General features: G+C 34.8%; 1 protein-coding gene across 1 annotated transcript in view; it reads right to left on the bottom strand.

The window, feature by feature from the left end:
- Positions 1-994: 994 nt before the first annotated feature.
- Positions 995-21,296, bottom strand: part of UBL3 (ubiquitin like 3) — a 68,098-nt gene continuing 47,796 nt past the window's right edge. Inside the window, exons 2-5 of the mRNA XM_063103261.1 lie at positions 12,783-12,891; positions 8,684-8,770; positions 4,229-4,306; positions 995-3,917 (exon numbers count right to left, since the gene is read on the bottom strand). Coding sequence (XP_062959331.1) covers positions 3,865-3,917; positions 4,229-4,306; positions 8,684-8,770; positions 12,783-12,891 — 327 coding nt within the window. The 3' untranslated portion in view covers positions 995-3,864. The remainder of the gene's footprint in view (positions 3,918-4,228; positions 4,307-8,683; positions 8,771-12,782; positions 12,892-21,296) is intronic.

The following is a 21,296-nucleotide window of genomic DNA, read 5'->3' as shown; positions in this document are numbered from 1 at the left end:
TACAGCACAGTTTCTCCTATAGTTCATCCTTATACCAAAATAAGCTTCAAGAAATATTTGTAGAAAAGTCAGATATTGAACAATGTTTGAATGTGTAACAACCACATTCTAAACCAGTTAGACTCTGTCTAGGACTTTTAAAGACATATCACTTCCAGAGCCATTTTAATAAATATGCATTTTACCCAACTCCTTTTTTATTGGTTGAATCATGTAAAAGAGAATGACATTCTCTTTTCCCAAACGTTATGTCTACCCCATATTTTTTGGAAAGGTGTCACTTTTGAAAAAGAGGCAGAATATAAAAAATAATATTAAAGGACATTTGACATCATTAATAAATGACATTGGTCTTCACATTCTAGTACTGGTTTAAACTCTGTAGTCTAAGAATTAGATGCTTCTCACTTAATTTTGTCCATGAACTCCTTCAGAAGTCAACCCTCCCCACCCTCCACCCCAGCCTGTGTGTAAAGGAGCTTCATGTGTTACAGCCTTCTGAAGAAAGCAGGGGTGGGGGAGAAGCCAGGAGTCACAGCCAGTCATCTACTGCCCAGGTCCAAGAACCCCACCCCACCATGGCCTCAGACATTGTGCCTAGAAACCTGTCAGCAGCTGCAGTCTTGTCAACCAATGTACAGGTTATACATCTCCTCTCAAGCCCTCCTTCCACCCCAGTCACTCTGCCTGGCTAACAAGTGACTATATTACAAAACAATCATGGAAAAAAATTGGAATCCTCCAACAGTTACTAATAAGGATGGTATGAAGGTACAATACATTTTGGTTGACCACTTTTCTTTGATTTTGGTAAAATAAAGCAGAGTATAGGCTGGCATAATGTTAAATTTTACTGAAGAATGTAATAAAATAAACTGAAGAAAGGCAAAAAGAGAAAAGCAGAGAGATAAAGAATAGGAAAATACAACAAAATTATAAATGGAAGTCATTTAAAAGAAGAGAAATATTCTATAACAGATGAAGAAAGGTTTAATTTCTTTTCACATTAAACATTGTTTACCACAATCAGCTAACAGAAATTACCGTAACATTGGTCAAGAAGACTTCATAAAACTAAGGATAAATGTTTGTTATGAGAAAACCTCATTTAATGTGAATGATGATGTTAGATACTATATTTTTCATGATAAGATACTTATCTTGAAGAGAAAGCAAATAGTTCAGATCAGGGAAACATGCTGAGATTTTAATAAAGAAAAAAAGCTTTGTCTTGTCCAGAATATTTAACAAAGTCTAGGACAATTTAGGTAAAAGATGAGTTAGATATCAGGTGCTGGGCAGGGGCACAGGCCCATTATTCAGGCTTTATTTACATTACTAGATCTACGCAGCTCTCAACTTTAGGTATGGATGCTGCCGTTTTTGGCAGAGGAATCTTTAATAGTAGCCTTGGGTATGATCAATCATATTTTAACTATCAGGCAATCCACACAATTATTTTTAAAGGGATAATTGGGTATTTTCACATATATGCTATTAAGGCATCTAAATTTTTGGTGTCTTCAGTATATAATTTTACTGCTACCTTTTATTCTTTTTTTTCATTTTGTACAACTATGATAATAGGTATTAAGCATCATAATTCTTTCATTACTAATGAACCAGTTTATCCCACTTAGCAAACTCTAAATCAAGGTCTTGTGAAAGGGAAAAATATAATGTGGGAACACAGAGAAAAATACATTGAAGACCAAGAGAGAATATTTTTAACCATCATAAAAACTCAATCATAACTCTTGGACTTTGGAAAAACAAAAAAGTAATTAGAATTAAAATAGGTATTAAAAATAATAACCAATAGTTTGTTTTACAAACGAATACAGCCATAAATGGCTTAATTACCCAATTAAGTGACTACCAGATTTTTTTCATCAATACTAGCAGAATTCACATTTGAACTAGTCAACAAAGCATATGAATATTTAACATCTCTTGAATATAACCTTTTAGTGATAACAGAAACTACATAATTCTATCCATTGTTGTGACTATTCACAAATTAACCAGGTTAAATATCAAAGATATGTTGGGAATACTCCCCAAACCAACAATAGATTAATAAATGAATTTTAAAAGATTCAGAAATTAAAAGTAGAAAACAGTTTTAACATGGATGAGACAGTGCTTATACAATTATCGACCTAATCAAGACCTTTAAAATTACCACCAAAATGCACTACAATATTATTTTATTTGGTTTACAGAAAGAATCTCTAAGTACAGGTTGCAGAAAGAAAATGCTTAGTGCTATTTACATTCGTTTTAAAACTCTGCTCTATACAAATTTAATTTTGATCATTATGAACAATATTTTCGTAGATCTACTGCATATAAAGCCTTTTCATCAAAGCATTAACAATGAATAAAATAACCTGATTACATTTAAACAAAACTGACCATTTGAAACCATGTACATTTAATATTCATAAGGGCCATTGACACTTAGTAAGTACAGAACATAATGTCAGCCTGCAACTTCATTTTTTATAAAGGCTAAAGTTATTTATATGGAATATTGTTCTATATACTACACGCCAATCTATATTTAAGTTCTATAGTTACGTATTTTATAAGTCTTTTATTAAATATATTCTACACATATTTGTAATTTCATCCAGGAAGGATTTCTTCCCAGTGAAAAAATATAAAATCTTTCAAATTTTTACAGGTTTAGATGAAACTAGCTCATGCTTTAGTGCTGTGCAAATTGTTTTTAGCATATCAATCTTTAAATTATTGGTACAAAATAAAAGAAAGAATGGCAATCTTAATCATGTATGCCTTAAAAATCAGCTTTTGATTTTAATACAATTGCAAGCACTAATACCAAATGCAAACTATGTAAAGAAACAAAATTAGTACTATGGAGATTTTTTTTTTTTTTTAATTTTAAGAATTCATCTGAACCCTCTAAGGATTAAGCATGACACTGGATGTGGTTACAGATGAGCAATAATTATGGAAAATTTCAATTTGCTGATATTCAAATACATAAAATTGACCAGTCAGTGAGGTTTTCTAATATTTCTGCACAATAACGAAAGCCTATGAACGACTGGAACTCCCCTTCCACGTTAAGGCCAGGAGATGCACTCTCACCCCTTCTTGTGCTGTCTGAACAAGCACTCAGGTTACTGTAGGACTCAAGAGTGCACATCGAAAAAAAATTAGTTTTATCAGCCCTCTACTGAGTGCTTTAAACAACAGGCACATTTTTTTTGTTTGTTTTTTTCATTTGTTGCAGTGAAAATAGTCACACTCAGTTTACTATTCTGTGCCAGTGAAGCCAGCACGGCTGACTTTGGTAGAATTCACCCAACATTTTAGTTTCTTTTCCATTTTTTCCTTTCAAGTTGTCCCAGAAATTAACTTCATTAACTGCTGAGTGTCCTCCAGTGTGGAATTGTATATATGAGTATTTCTAGGTACCATTAACTGTCATAAACTCTGCTGATGAGAAAAATGTCAATCTTTTTTAGTGCAAATTGTATTTGGAACACTGAATTAGTTCTGGTGATGAGAATTTTTGTGGCAGCAAAGTGGTTTTGCTATGAAAGATAACTTGTTAACTTTTCCCCTGGAGATTGACTGCATTCAAAAACTAATATACTTTAAAACTGCTCAACATAAACAAAAATACAAGAAACAAAAAAATCATAGTGAAAAATGTTCTTGGTTCTTTCTACTTTCTGAGGAAAGATGACAGTGTTCATGTGATAGTTCAGTTCCATGAATTTACAGGCAGACTGTTCTTAAAGGTTTCTGAAGCAATGTTGGGTCTTTTCTGTCCCAGCAGCATGAAAGACAAAGACTACGTATCACACCACACTTAGCAGACAGCGTTTACAAGATTACACAACAATTACTTTCTCCAGTCTTTTCACGATTCCTCTGACCTAGGAAAAATGAAAAAAAGCCTTGTTTATAAAAATGTTAGAATTGGAGGGGGAGAAGGGGTTAGCCACTCAAATATAGTAAGAAATAGTTTTGGGTTTTTTAATGTTCGCATTTTTAAAAAATTGAAAAGTTGTAATAAAGCCCTTTTTTGATTTTAGCATGTTTCAAAACATCTGGTTATTTGCTTAACAAGCTCTATTCATAAACTAAGAAAATTTCCTTTCCCTCAGAATGTCCAAGAAAAAACCAGCCATTTTTGAATGCCTGTCTTTGGGGCTCAAGTGAGACACTTCTCCAGTGCATGGCTTACCTTGAGAGTTTGGCTCTGGCAATGTTTCTCTGGCCACCAAATGCATCACTGTTGTTTTGCCAAAAGGAAGTTTTAATGCTATGTGAAAAGCAGAAGACAATTGGTTACATATACATCAACCTATTAAAATCACCACAGAATTGAATATATTTTAAAAATTAATTGGTTTTTGTATGACTGCTTCAACAGACTGAATTTCGTACCAGAGTATCTCATTACAAAACGAAATTAGGTTAATATTATCAGAAATAACTTTTACAATTTAAAAATTATTCTTCCCAGCTTTGGCCATTAGTTTGACATATATACCCATATTATTTAAGGAAGGGGATAAGAGAAAGTACATAATTGGTTAATGTCAGAGATCACCTATAGAGGAGAAAAAATAGAATTAGAAAAAAAAAATTTTTTTTAAAAAGGAATACCTTTTCTAGATTAGGGAAAAGTTTAAATCAAGAGACATTTGTTTCTAAATCTAATTACATGTCTAAGTCTAATTACATTTAAATAATTAAAATTATTTTCACTGAACAGGCTTCTACAATGTAGAAGAAACAACAATTTTAAGTATTTATTCTCAACCTTGTATTCTTCAATTAGGAAATAGTTTTCTTAAAAAGGTAAGATTAAAAGAATTACTATTCTCAGCATTACTAATAATCATTGTTTTCTAATGAAGTCTTTAAGACTTTTTCTCACTCATAAATAATAAAAAATTTTATTATGAAATATTTCAGACATAAGAAAAATAGTATAATACATATCCATGTACTAATAAACCACACCGCCACTAACTACACTACATTTACTAACTACAAACTTAAGTAAGGCTTAAGATCATTACTTGGCAAGTATGATCCTCCTGCTACCTGCTTTTTAAATCTTGCTCTATAGAATGATGGTTAACATGTAAACTTTAAAAAGAGTCCTAATTATCTTCAATATTCGTACTATTTTATATAATGAAGGTGAGTCTATTTAAAGTTGGCCATCCATTATTCCATCTATTTTCTTTACCTCTGACGTTCAAATGAAGCATTATGGTCCATAAATACACACACGATGAAAAAAGACAGCCTTTTTTGGATAACTTCCTAGGCCTAACTTTACATTAAAATGCAAGCTAGACTTTACATTAAGAAAAAATTCACTAAATGTTTTGAGAAAGCCTGATCAATATTTTAAACCTTGAACTTAAAGGTTTAAGTTAAACCTTAACTTAAAATGTACATGTACCAATCTGTGTCTCACTCTCATACCCATCCTCTTGACTCGAATAAGCCCAAACTGGGTTAAAAATTTTGTCTCTGCTACTTACCTGTAGTGAGTTATTTACCCTCTCACTTAAGCCTCCATTTCCCCAACCTATATTGGAGATATGAATTCTATTACCTGCCCCTTACGGTTGTGTCCATTAAATGAAACAATCCAAGGAAAGTGCTTCACCCACGGCTTGGCACAAAGAAAACATTCAGTAAATATTACCATGATCATCATTATTTTAAGATACCAAAAAAAAAAAAAAAAAAAAGGAATCTCAGGAAACAGGTAAGTGAACTGAGATGTAAATTTAAAGAAATATTGGAAAGCTCCTGAGTGGCTAACCACTTGAAGCCACAAATTTAATTGGTGGGGACTATTACTTTTCTTTTCCATTTGAATTTTAACTAGAAATAGTAGATATTGATGCTAACAATATTAAAGAAGGTGAAGGAAGAGGAATACTGGAATTTAAAATGCTTTCTTTTTCCTTCACTGTGGATGCTGCTTCTTTCTACTATGACATGGTACAATATTCAGAACAGAGGTTTCCAACCTTTAGCATACAAAAAAATCACCTGAAATTTCAACTCAGTAGTAAAATTGGGAGATGGGGATAGGAAAGAGAGGGCATGCAGAAATCTGCATTTTAAAATAAGTATCCTACGTGGTTCTCATGCCCACCGTTGCAGAACCAGATTTGGGAAACACTGAGCTGGAACATACTAAACGTCAAGCTTTAGCTGCTCATCATCTTCATCCTCCAATTAGTAAAGGCTGTCAACACACCTTTTCATTAGTGGATTGAAATTCTATGTGACTGAAAGGTTACTCCTCAAAAAAGAGGATTTAGGGTCATGTTTTTAGAGACTTAATAACCAAAAATTTAAACCTGAAAATTACTGAACCACAAAATCTCAAGAACGGCAGAAAATGCCCATGCCTCCTCTAACCATTCATATGATGACTGATTCCACCCGTTGCTGTATCCCCACTACTTCATAGTTACCCACTGCTTGAACATCACCTATAACAAGGACCCCGCTTTTTCCCATGGTGGGCCATTCTTTCTTTAGGTAGCTCAAATGGGTTCAAATATCCTTTCATATAATTGAATAGAAAACTGTCTGCCTCTGACTTCTAGCTATTGGTCCTAATTCATAGGGCTACACAGAGCAAAGCTAGGGCCATATAAAAAATGCTCAAGCCTTCTTCCACACCAGCCATTCAAATAACTGAAGATAGTTTCCATTACCCTACATGCTATCTCCTTTACAATTCACATTCAAGAATATAAGGAGGTTGAAAAGAAGAACAGACCGAAAAGACAAGTAGTTGAATGTTATTATCCAACCTTGACCAAACACCCACTATAGTTATCAACTTGAAAAGTCCAGGCTATGCTCCTATGCTATCCATCTAAATCACTAGGGCCAGAGATGATTTACTTTGTTTTCAAAAGATTGACAGCAACACAGAATGACAATAATAATGTTAAGTCAATATGCTGATTATTCTAAAACAAATTCCAAAAAAAACCCGATAAAAATTTATACTTTAATGAGAATGACTAAATAATTTTGATTTTAACACAAATTCTGTGGTATTTAATATGAAATTAGAACTTTGAGGCCACAACAGAAAGGTAATTAAGTAAAGGAGATGGTGGGAAGTTGTTCACATAGATCAGTACTCAAAGGGAAATGGAGAATCTCAAGATTCACTCATATACTCCTAGTCCATAGATTAAATTCAAACAACATTCACCAGTTTTTAATTCACACAACACCTGTGTGAGCCACAGCAAATAAGAAAAGACTAACACACTGTCCTGTCCTTAATGAATGTACAATACAGCCAGGGAGCTAAGTCTCAATTCCTACATTAAGGGTTGGTCCAACTAAACAAAAACTATGAAAAGAACTACAAACCAGAAAAGCAGCTCTATTTTTAAATGGCAGATATCTCTTAGTAGACAGCAGCACTTTTTAGACCAAGTTATAACACTGCCACTGAAACTTGGCTCTGTGTGAGATAATATCACAAAACATTCTACCAACTTAATAGCACCATAAAATCACTGTGTTCATATACTCTAGCCCTAATCACACAGTATTTTTACAGTGGATTTTATCTGTTTGGTCTACATAATAACAGAGCATACCTTGAAGAGACAGATTCTCTTATTCAACCCAAGTGTTTAGCATAGTATTGACAAATAAGAAGAATAAATATATGCTTAATGAATGAATAAAAATATTCTACCTTTAAGGCAAAATAGGTTAAATATTTCATTGTTAGGTTTAGAGGAAAAAAGTTTAAACTACATTGAAAGAAAGATATATTTAAATAGATCATTTCATTTGCCTACAAATTTCCAATTATCTGAATATATTTGAAATACACATTCTCAAAACAAAACAAACCCTGTCGATGGCAGAAAATGTACCCCATAAGGGGGCACTATTAAACTACATTTTTCCAGTCACATATAAAGAGCAGTAATAGCTAAGAATTCAAGTGTTTATTAAGTGTCAAACTTTTATATATTCAAGTACTTTAAATATGTAAATTAATTTACCCCTCTTAACCTATGAGGTAGGCACAATTATACCATTTTACTGATGAGGAAACTGGGACATAGATTGGTTAAGTCACTTGCCCAAGGTTACATGGCCAGTAAGTAGTGCAGTTAGCATACAACTAGGACAATCTAGTTCCAAAACCTGTTCTTTCAATCACTACAATATACTGCTGCTCTTATGTCAGTGATTTACTTTTATTGTCACATGATGAGCAATTATATCAGTTGGAGTCAAACTGAAATATCCCTTCATTATTATATTTGAAAACCAATTATCACAACCTTTTGCAAGTTTGTCTAGTTTTAATGCAAAAATATTATGTCTAAATTATATTATCCAAAAGTACAATAAAATTACATTTATAAAATAGCAGGTATAGATTCCTATTTATACTGGGATGGAGTTTATTTCATAAGGTGGTAAACACTTATCATAATGCTAAACTTAAATTTAACAGAATATAAAATATAAAGGAATAGGCATGCCAAAATAGGCAGAATTCAGAGTTTGAATTTATCATTTTTTATGTAGATTCAAAGACATAAGCACTTAAAACAGATAATGCTACCATGAGGCAGAGATGAAATCCAATTACCACGGTGACTATTACCTCCTAATGTGACATTTCCATGTAGAAATCGTCCTTGATAAATAAGTCGTAGAATATTTGGACTGCTGACCTGCTCTTCTTCCCAGTCTGAAAAGAATCCATTGAACTGGTTAGGTGCATAATCAAGACACAATTAAGGTACTACTGCATTGTTTTAAAAATTAAGATCCAAATCAATTAGAATATGTTAAAGAAGCTTCCTACTAAATAAAATAGTCACTACTCATGCATTCACTGCAGCCTCAGCGCTTGCTTTTTCTTCTCATTAAATGGCAAGAGCTTCAAAAAAGACTATTTTCTGCTTCTTCAAGAACACTACAATGTGCCAAACTGTAGTCCTGAGTTTACAAAATTAAAACAAGTGAGCTGGGAAAAATTTAATCCTAGTAAAGAGAAATTATCATTTGAAAATTAATTTCAATTACCAGTAATTAACAAAGAATAATATTCTGTCCCAATATTTGTAGCTATTAAAATGTACATTTTAACTGTTAATGTTACTGTTAATGTTTACTGTTAATGTTGATTTATTATTTTGTCTTTTGAAGCCAATTGGTAAACATTACAGAACACACAACTTTAGTTCACTTTACCCAAAATGAATACTTAGAAGAAACCCCCCAAATAATATATAAGGTACTATACAAGTATAAAAACTAGGAAAGTGCACAAAGAGAATCAAAACACTATGGTTAACAATTAAATTTTGTATACTGCATAATAGCTAGAGGAAAGGCTTTTGAATGTTTTTGTCCCGAAGAAATGATAAATGCATGAGAGTAACTGATACATTAACTACTCTCATCCAATTATATACAACATATATATTTATCAAAACATCAGACTGTACCCCATAAGTATGTACAATTACAATGTGTAAGTTAAAAAAAAATCAAAACAAAAACTGGTAGGTAGAATGGGTAACAGAATATTTAATTTTAATGTATAACTTATGTTACAGTAAAATATGGAATACTCCTCTGTTAATGATTTAAGCACACTGGTGTTATGATACAATATGGGGTTAGTAATTTTTATTAGGTTGTAGATGTAACAATTCAAGTTGATTTTGATAATGATTTGAAATTCCTTTATCATCTTAGTTAACAATTCTAGTACAATGTGTTTCCTATAGAAGCTACTATTGTCAGGAGATAACTGTTTTAACACAAAAATAGCTTGAAATATTCTGAAAATAGAGAGTGAGAGAAGAGAAAGGGGGTTAGTAGGAGGGGGCTTTTTTTGAGCATTCAAAATGATGGAAACGAATTTTTAAAAATCACTGCTCCTCGGTCACTTCCTGCCCCCTGCCCTATCCCTTTTTTCCCTTTCCCTCCTCTCACTCTGGCAAGCCTTTGCTGCCTTCTTACACCAAGGCCCCCAGGTCCCTCCTCTTCTAGAAGAAAGATCAAATAAGACTGACATTTTAGTGTGAATTACTTTGAATTCATCACTTCCAAAATTTTTGTTTATAACAGAATATTTCTGGTCAATATGGAAGTGTTCCATAGACATAAAGGCAAATGAAGGTAATTGTCTAATTCACAGGAAAAAGAAAAGACTAACATTCTAAAAATACTTAAAGTATTATTTTGAGATGCAGAAACGAAGCCACATAAGTCATTATCTTACACAGAGTGCCATGATTTCCTCATAATCATTGGTTTAATATGTTATCCTCCTTTCCCTCTCCAAGGAACTGAAATTTAGAGACCTGTAGAACAAAGCTTAAAGGAGGAATTTCAGGTATCATTAACATACAATAAATGGATTATTATTATTATTTTTTTAATCTCTGACCCAGTAACAGTTATGTGTCTAACTCTTTTACCTATTAGCAATATTTCCACTAAACTGCATTATGTGAAGGAAAACAAATTCATTCCAGAAGTACACTGCACAAAGTATTTTCTTCTATTGATTTAATATTTAGTACACTTTTGTTATTAGTATCAATAAGTATTTATTTATATTATAGGACACAATATAGATCTTGATTTTTAATATAATATTTTATATAAAATAAAAATACAACTATTTCTTTTTATTCTCTGCAGTGTCTAAAATTGCTGAGTAGACTTGGCAATGACTGGTAATCAAAAACTTATAGGTACATTTGGGATACTATTTATGGCAAAGACAAGCATTTGATTCTTACCTTTGTTTACTATTAATCTGGGTATTTTAAGGAATTGAAACTAATTTTAATATCTAAGTCAAATATTTATAAAAATAAAAGTATTTCTTTTCCTCATTATAATATTGCCCAAATAAAATAAGTTTTTGAAAGGGATCATCCTTTTTTGTCTTGTGTTATCTTTTCTCCAGTATCAAAAGCTATTCTTACACCACCCCTGCCAAGAAAACCCCATAAAAATCATCTTTTGTATCATACTTAGCACTACATCACTCTTAGACCAGTATCTAAAATGCTTTTTATACTGTTATCTATCCTACCTGGCTATAAAGAATATCCAATATTCTTAGAGCCCCAAGTTTAGTCTACTTTAGCTTTTCTAAAAGCCCTTCTTAGCTATAACCTTTAGTCCCTCCCTGATTTAACAACTAGCTCCTTGGTTACCAATGTGAAGAAAGAGCCAGTAGTTCAAAGTATTTGTCTAAATCAGTGTTTCTTAAACTCAGGCCTATGAATCCACAAAAACATGTTCATAGGGTCTGAAAGTCCTCTTCAAGAATTTTTAAATTGTGTTTTCATTTTAATGATAATCTGGAAGAGATTATCTAGATGATTCAAACAATCACTTTATAACCAAGTACAGCCTTGGGATTTTAGTACCCACGTATGAATGAAGTTTATTATTGTACTAGTGCCAAGCAGTCAATACTTCTGTAATTGTCAAGAGGCTAATGAGAAAATAACAGAAGTAGACTTAATCATTGAATGATGCATTCTTTCTAAGAGAAAGTTGAATGAATGAAGGTTTTGCGGTGGATCTGCAAATAACAGGGTCATCATACACCATGCAGAAACACAGGTATGCCAAACTCAACAGCATTCATGGTGCAAGTAGTGAGCTGGCTTTAGCAAAAAGACATTACCTGGCACATTAATGCTGTTAATTTGAACATTACTGGTTTTAGAGCACATGTGCATTTTCTTTATAGATCTGTTATAGTTTTACAGTTGTATATGAGTTAATAAGGATAAAGAGTTTTAACAGGATTTTATGTTTCTACATTTAAAATTATTTTTATTATAATGTGCATTTTAAGTCAACACTAGGGACTCTACAAGAATTTTCTTCCTCTAAAAGGGTTCCATATATTATTTAAGGTTGACAAACACTGATCTAATTTTCTCATTTTGTATACATTGTGCTCTTTGTTGAAATAAATCTTGTCCTTTAAAAGTTCAAATTGCTTCTACTAGTGAAATTAAGTACAATCAGCTAAACAGTCATATCACTATGGGACATACCATAAAAAGGGTCAAGATGACACCTGGGGAAGTTCAAAGAAAGAACCTAAACTAAAGATTCACTTAAGGAAGCCAAGACAGAGTCTTATTACATAGAAAGAAATTAGAGAAAGGAAGGAAACCCACACACACTCTTCAAAATTGTTTGTTATGGCTGCTGCCTTGAAAATGCAAAGCATAAATCGACTTTATACCTTCCTGACCTTGTAGGACTTTAGGGAATACAAGAAGTGACATGAATTACATGTTAACTTTGTTTCAAATTTAATTTTAAATAGACCAAAAAGAATGGATTATTATCTGTTAAAAGTAGTTTTTCTTTCCTTTTACTTTATGTTCTGATATAATTATGTTTATTGATATGAAAGTATATGTGTATTAACTATTTTGTTTTTCTTTTTAAAAATATTTTTCACTTACATTAAAACATTTCTAAGACAAAAACTGGGACTGCGGTACTGGGCTCCTTTACCACCTTGGAAGGAGATAGCTGAGGAGCAAAGTCTAGGGAAGGATACATACAATGATCCCCTTTAAGCCTGAGCCTTATATCCTCAATTAATTGTTTTTATATTTTAGATATTTATAACTTTTTCAAAATGTTTGTGAACAAGGCAGGGCATAAAAATCATTCATCCTCAAGAGAAAAACACCACTTACCCATTGGCCAATTGTCATACACATGCTTTGCAATGTCGGAAGCAGAATCGTTAGGAGAAAACAGGAACTCTTTTGTTTTTCCGCTTACCAAGATGAGACGCAAATTGATCTGAAAGAAGACAATGACCTTTTAATATAAATCTTAATGTTTTTAAAGTAAAAAAACCTCATAGGCTTTTCACTTCAATCATACTCTAAATTATTACTAATGCCATTTTTTGGTTTTTATTTACTTAAATTCTATAAAGCTTTTTTTTAACAAAAGAAAGAATTTGGTTTATGATTTTATTTCCTCTTATTTAAGATATATGTGTATGTGTGGCAGATATACTTGCCATAATATATGAACAAAAGAAAACCAAAATTCATCATTATTTTAAATTTAACTACTCGAACAATGTTCAGAATTGAACTTTTGTAGGTACTATGGGTCAAATGTGTCTCCCAAAAGTTCAAGTGTTGGAAACTTGATCTCCATTGTTAACAGTATTAATAGAGTGGGAATTCTGATTATGATATTTGAAAGGTGGGGCCTTTGAAAGGTAATTGGATCGTGAGGACTGTGCCCTCGTAAATGGATTAATCCATTCACAGAGTAATGAGTAATGATGGGTGGCAGACTGGTAGCTTTATAAAGGAGCATACAGGAGAGCTCTTGCTCACGTCATTCTTGCCATGTGAAACCCTGTGTCACCTCGGGACCCTGTAGGAAGTTCCCACCCAGAAGAAGGCCCTCATCAGATATGTCCTTGGACCATGGACTTTTTAGCCCCCAAAACCTTAAGAAATAAATTTCATTTCTTTATAAATTATCCAGTTTCAGATATTCTGTTATAAGCAACAGAAATGGACTAACACAGTAGGTTATCAGTATTACTACAGAAAACACATTTTCTATTGAAAAACCAATACAAGTGTTGACCCTGCAGATCTCATTAAGCAGGAAAAAAACAAAACAAAACAAAACAAAAAAACCCCTGATATTCTACTTCTTAAAAAAAAGAGAAAACAAATTATATACAACTTTTTATCATACAAAAACTATTCAAACCAAAAAATTAACCAGAAACTATAATTTTAAAGAATTTTATCATGGTTAATGGAGGAATCAATAATAGTTTCTACTTTAATACCAACTGCACAATAATTTATTTTCTTGGGGATGTGGGGTGGAGCATATGTCTCAAAGAAAATAAATTCACCGTCAGTGAAAACTCTAAGGGGGATAATAGAATTAAAATGTTTGAGATCCACTGGATTCCCATTTCCAAGTCACTGTATATTTACTTATACCATCCTTAACATATTCTCCAAAATGCTCACTTTTTAATTTTTAGCTGCCATAATTAACTTCATGTTAGTTTTAAAAACCACCATATCTACCAATTTCCCCATAAGTCACAGAAATACAAACATGGTTTTCTATAGCTCCAGGCCTCTGTTAAGAAAGTAAAGAAGACCTTACTAAAGTTGGATGTGGTGCAGAGCTGAGCCCTGGGACTAGCTTAGCTTATTTATACATAAAGAACGAGAAAGAATGTCATTGTACCAGTTTGAATTGTGCCAGGTCCCAGGTTACCCAAGCTCTCTTCTTATCAATTTTTTTCTTATTAAAAATGCCAGAAAATCTTTAAGACACCAGAATTTATAATGAATAAATTCAGTATCTTCACCACCACCATGACCAATGCCACTCCCAGTGCCTCACCACTTTGAACATGTGTTGAAAGTAGTAAAACATCTCCTCTAGAAAAATGCACACACACAAACAATTCTGCATTCAATGAAATGCAACTGGATTTCATATTAGGTGGAGTGGAATTTGATTCCATCTCAAAAAAAAGTTTTTAGAAAGATAAAAGAAAAAAAATCCATATTCTGGGTAAAATGCTCTTTCAATATATCCAGTAAGAATTTCTTGCTGCCTTTTCTAATTTGAATGAAATTAGACCGAAGAACATAATACAGGAAGAGATCTGATGAGATCACACTACTGTAAAAAGTAATATAATCCAGAAACTTTGTGAGCTCCATTTGAACAAGTTCAAATAGTAGTTTGTAACAATGATTCAACTGTGAAAAAGCACCACTTTATTTGTTTCCTATAACAAATAAGTAATCATTGACTCTTTAAGCAAAAAACCTAACATCTATGCAACACAATGTGAAGTTTAGTTCTCATATATTAATATACATGGCTATCTCTTTATGTATGAATATTAATAAATTTCATGCTCTAAACTTATATGGAATCTTTTAATGGCTTCAAACTACTGCATAAGGCCCTTCAGTAACCAATGCCCAAGAAATGATGTCCTCCATAATGGTTCAGCCACATGTGTTAGTTTAACCAGAAAAAAATATCATTAAATTCAAGCCTCCTAAGAGTTATGGGAATGATGTGCACCTACTATTTTTGGAATCATCTTTTAAGTTTAAAACTAATTTCCATTATGCTTTTATTCAAGTTATAATATTTAAAAGTAACAGAAGAAAGATTTAGTCTTTAGAATCTGTAAAGGTGACACCAAAGAATTTTTGGTTTTCCCTGATGTTCATCAACATGACAATGGAAAAATATATGATAGTACACTCTTACTATGGGAATCCATACAGCTGTCAAATAACATGAGATCTATATGATTTGACATGGAAAGATGCCACTATAAATTGAGAGAAAGCTGGCTATAAAACAGTATTTTGGAAACAAAAGAACACACACCTAGTTGCTCAACAGTCTGATCCGTGTCCCCCCCCCCCCCCCCCCCCCGCCATCCCTATGTTAAAGCCCTAACACCCAGAGTGATTGTATCTGGAGACAGGGTCTTTAGGAGGTAATTAAGGTTGAGTGAGGCCATGAGTGGGGCTCTAATCCACAGGACCGTGGCCTAATAACAGAGAGAGGAAGAGCGTGAGTGTTCTCTTTTTCTCCCCTCCATGTGAGGACACAGCAAGAAGACAGCCAGGAAGAGCACCTTCACCAGAACCCAACCATGCTGGCACCCTCATCTTGGACCTCCAGCCTACAGAACTGTGAGGAATAAATTTCTGTTATTTAAGCCACCCAGTCTACAGTATTTTGTTATGGTGGCCTGCGCTAACACATTAAGAAAGAAAACTATAAAACAAAAAATGTGAGGCTCCCTTTAGAAAGGAAAGAAGCTTTTGATAAAATAGAAACTATGAACTAAATTACTTGGATCTAGAAACATTTTGTTTATTTAGCTACTATGTTATAAATCCCTTCACTGTGCTATGTGAGGCTAGAAAATATAGAATATTCGTGGATTGCTAAACAGATAACCTGTTTACTGATAAGGTTAAGGAAAGGTGTAAAGTAAGAGTAAATCTAACTATACTGTATTTTCTATCAGGACTCTCTTGCTGCCAAAATGTTTTATTATAAGAACTTGGTCTCTTGCCTCACTGGTAGAGCAGCTTGTAAATTTATAACTTTGAATTAAGTAAAAGTGCTTCTGACAGCTAAAAACCTAAAATGCAAAACAGAGCTGTTTATTCCTCAATAGCATGGGTGCATATATCTCATACATATATATTATAAACCAAATTCTAGAAGGATATGTATCAAATATTAATAGCAGTTATTCCTGCATTAAAGCTGGTCTTTACTTTCTTCTTTGTGTATTTCTGTATTTTCTTTTACATAGTATTACTTTTAAAATAGAATAATATAAGACTATTTCAAAGAGTACTCCTTAATCATTTCAGAATATTCCTAATAAACTTAATATAAAACACTGTTAAAGCTATCAAGTACTATGTCAAGAAGGAATTTCAAAGCAATTTAAATGAAGATTTTCTTAAGCAGATGTTCCCCTTGAGAATATAAAAATAAAAAGCTGGGCATAACAATGGTAACAAATGTACCCCTCTGGTGGGGGCAGGGTACGTGGGAAATCTCTGTACCTTCCCTCCCAATTTTGCTGTGAAACTCAAACTGCTCTAAAAAATCAAGTCTATTAAATTTTTTTTTTTTTTTTTTTTTTTGTCTTTTTCGTGACCGGCACTCAGCCAGTGAGTGCACTGGCCATACCTATATAGGATCCGAACCGGCGGCAGGAGCGTCGCCGCGCTCCCAGCGCCGCACTCTCCCGAGTGCGCCACGGGCTCGGCCCTATTAAATTTTTTTTTAAACTAAGCATGGGAATAAATAAACACAACATTTTAAAATGAAGTTATAAGACATTTATGGGTCTTTTGAAGACTACTCACTGAACCTAAGTTAAGACCTTCTAATCTAGAAGTTTGGTTGAAAGAATCATCTATGGAATTCTCAGTCTCCCTGTTAGTTTCTCTCACAAGTACAAAACAAAAGCAAAACAGTAATATACAACACACACACACACACAAAATCTTTAAATATAACTGGGTTCATGTGGCAAAGTTCTTAGCATTTCCTATTTTAAAACTGACACGCATCACTGTCATCAATAAACTGATATTGCACTTTCTTTCATACTTCAAAAATCAAAGGTCTAAACAGTTTGTTTAGATGTTCAGAATGTTGGAAGCTTTTGGCCTTTAGATGTGTTTGACACAGGTTTAAAAAACAATTCTTTAATGTCTATAGGTGGGCACGAACTTTCAGTTTGAACAGACCCTGCTCATCCATCCTTCCTCACACCTGCCTGCTGTCTACCCAGAAAACGCTTGTGTTTGTCACTCATGGTAGAGTATGAAAGTGGCTTCGGGCTATAAAATGAGAACAAAAAGCAAGATAAGATTTTAAAATCTACTCAGAGGAAACCTAATCACCCTTCTGGGTGGGGAAGGGGGAGAATATGACAACACAGAGTAAGTCTGTAAGTACATAAATCTAAGAATTTATCAAGTCTTACAAATGAACAGTTAAAGACTGCTTCAGCAAAGAAGCTTATATCCAAAATTTAAACTAGTAGCAATAAACCCACAACATCAAGTTGCTGAGTAAAGTAATCCATTGCCTGAAACACTTCCAATGCCTGGAACAGTGCCTGGCACATGGTAGGTATTCAACCGATATTTGTTCACTGATATTTCAGTTTTTTTCAGTTTCAAGATGTCAGTGGAAGTGCAGACTAGAAAGGTCAGAGCTAAGATTCAAATCCAGGCTTGAGCATTCTGGGCATTGTATCGAATAGCCAGTGCAGTAGGTAGAATGGGAATGGATAACAATCATTTCTTGGTAGTGCTGTGGACATGTGGATAGTTCAAACATGTGAACACCTCACTGTTTAATTTTTTGGGCTCTGGATCTTCATTGTCAGCAACATGGCACCGTTAACATAAATGCTATCATCTAGTGAGGCATTTTGAAAAGTAAAATTAATTCTGAATTACCTTTTTTTCTTTTTCTTTTTTTGTCTTTTTCGTGACCAGTAAGGGGATCGCAACCCTTGGCTTGGTGTCCCCCGCACCGCGCTCAGCCAGTGAGTGCACCAGCCATCCCTATATAGGATCCGAACCCGCAGCGGGAGCGCTGCTGCGCACCCAAGCTCCGCACTCTCCCAAGTGCACCACGGGGCTGGCCCCTGAATTACCTTATTAACATATATATTGATCCTAGTTTTCAAATGAAGATAAAGACCGGGTTATTAATATGGCAATGTGTATAAATGGGAACTAGTTTCCTTTAGAATATTATGAACTTATTATTTAAATATTTATTAATGAAAGACCCTTTTAATTCTTTGGAGCCAAGCTGAGTCAATCTATAAAATATCTTTTAAAAAACCCTCTGCTTGTGGGGTAGTGGGATCCCCAACACATCGACAATGGGTTAAAAACAAGACTCTTATTTACAGCTTAATGTAATACGCTTTGCGCACATACTTGCCTAAAATTAAAACTGTTAATCAGGGCTCTCGATGACCTGGTATGAGATGGAACTCCTATTATGTAATAAAATTCCCAGGGAATGCTATTTAGATAACACAAATGAATATATATTTTATAATTATTTCTGAGGCAAAACAAATCAAAACTAGACTATTAGGCAAGGTAGAACTACCATTATCATTTCCTGTAAGGCCAATGGAAACAAGAACTCTTTGTGCATGTAATTTCAAGCTTAAAAACTGTTTCAGTCAAGCTGCTATTTCTACTTGTTAGTTTATATCAATTTGGAGAAGTCTTATCTAGAACCTGATTAACACAATAATTTCTTTTTAATTGGTCAGGACCAAAAGTGAGGGGAAGAAAAGAGGGAGAATGAATGAACTGATGGGTATGGTCTTTGGAGATAACAATTACGGAGATCGGCCATACACTTTAAAACAAAATATGACTATTTTCCATCAACAGACCAACATGTTAATCAGAAAAAGAATTCCTACTTCTCCTCTGAGAATCTCTTAAGAGTAAAATGACTATTGTGGTACTATAATTTACATGTTTGCCTTAGGGGAGAAATACCAGCAGAAGCATCTTTGCCTTTGTAGTGCTCCGTTCCTGATCTTTTTGCTAAACAGCAATAATAAGCAAGTGACCAGTGGGTAAGGTGTTGGACCCTCTTTGCAAATCACTTTTTAAAAAGTCTTCAATTTATCTCAAGGGAATTATGCTTAGTGTAAAAAGCCAGTCCCAAAAGGTTACATAATGTATGATTCTGCTTATATAATACACCTGAAATGACAAAATCATAGAGATGGAGAACAAATTAGTGGTGGCCAGGTGTTAGAAAAGGGGGAAGGAAGAGGAGTTGCTGTGCCTATAAAAGGGTAGCGTGAGTGATCCTTGTGATGGAACTGTTCTTCATCTTTTTTTTTTTTTATTGTTTTATTTATTTTTCTTAATTTTTATTAAATCAAAATTGATTATACATATTTTTGGGGTTCAACATTGAGATATGTTGATCAAATCAATATTACTAGCATATATATTGTCATAAATCATAATTATTCTTTATGCCCCTTGTCCAATCTCTCCCCACACCCCCCCTCTAATTACCCTAGATTTCTTCTCTCCTTCTGAAAGAATAATTGTTACTCTGTTGATTTGTTGCCTAGATGATATTTCCAATGCTGAGGGGTGCGATCAGGTCCCCCAATATTATCATAGAGCATCTGCTTCTTTGTCACTCTGAAATGGGCTTTGTGGAGAGACATCTTCTTTTCTTTATCTATGCTGGTGACTCTCCTTGTGTCAATGCACTCCTATGGCTGGCGGACCATCTGTTTGGTGGTTGTGGCACCTAGCCGCTTTCTCAGCAGCCATGGTTATTGTGATGGCTGTGGTGGGCCACCCACATGGAGGTGATGTTTTTGGCATGCTCTCTGGTGCTGGCAGTGTGCCTGGTTATGGGGAGTGTCTGGTCCCAAGGCATTGGAGGGAGGGCGGTCTGGTCCCATTCTTCATGACTTGGGTCCCCAGGCAGGCCCGAGGCACTGGCGTGGTGTGCCTGGTTGTGGGAGGGGGAGTCTAATACCCTTCTCCATGCCTTGGGTCTCCAGGTGGGCCCCAAGGTGCTGGCAGTATGCCTGGATGTTAGAGTAGGGTCCAGTCCCCAGCTCGAGCCTCAGGTTCCTAGGCGTGCCCCGAGGCACTGGTGGTGTGAGTGGTTGTGAGCAGGGGTCCTGTCTGTGGTTCTATGCCTCATGTTCCCTGGCAGGCCCCAAGACACTGGTGGTGTGCCCGGGTTGGAACTCATTTTTTGTCCTTTGCTTACTTCTAACATGGAGGAACTTCCTGTGGGAACCAGTACTTGAGCTGTGTGGTAGAGCTAAATTGCTGCTTTGCTGCTGTTTCCCTAGGGAAGGCTTTTTGTGCAACTCAGGGTTTAATGGTTGACCTTATAGGTACTTCTGGCTCTCCAGAGACTCAGTGCACCTGGGTTGTGTAGAAACTCTGATATGGGCCTGAGTTTTTTCATCAAACTGCACCCCATGCAATTCTGCATTCCCAACTAGTCTCCTCTGAGTGATCTTGTACTGATCAGCTGTCCTTGCTGTTTCCCAGTATTCCCCTGGTGGGCCTGTCTCCCCACCGCCCATGCTCCAAACACTTCCCATAGGATGGGCTGTGCACCGGTCCCTTGTGTTGACTCACCGGCCTCTGAATGGCTCCCCTTTTTCAGCTGTTCTGGCTCCTCGCTCCTGCGTGGGTCCATGGGAACCCTGTTAGTGGTCTTGCTGTCCTGGGGGCCACTGAGGTCCTCTTCTCCCTGCCGCCTCCAAGTAACTCCATCTGAAGGGCACAGCTGCGGCTTCTGCCGGCTCCTGCTCCATGTGCTCAGCAGCTCTAGCAGTAAAGGGGCCATGGCCCGAAACACTCTGAGCAGTTTTTTCTTCCTCTCATCGTGGTTTCTCCTGCCTTCATGAACTCCATAGGTCTCTCTTCCTCTTCACCTGAGCTCCAGTATCCCCAGCTTGGCTCATATTACATTTTTACAGTTGTAAATTGGTTGATTTGTGGGAGAGAGTGACACTCAAGACCATCTATTCTGCCATCTTGACTGGAACTCAGAACTGTTCTGTATCTTGACTGTGGTAATGGGCACAAGAATCTACACATGAT

The sequence above is a fragment of the Cynocephalus volans genome, chromosome 7 (assembly GCF_027409185.1).
Source record: "Cynocephalus volans isolate mCynVol1 chromosome 7, mCynVol1.pri, whole genome shotgun sequence".
Classification (NCBI taxonomy): Eukaryota; Metazoa; Chordata; class Mammalia; order Dermoptera; family Cynocephalidae; genus Cynocephalus; species Cynocephalus volans.
This window is presented reverse-complemented; position numbering and strand designations above follow the sequence as displayed.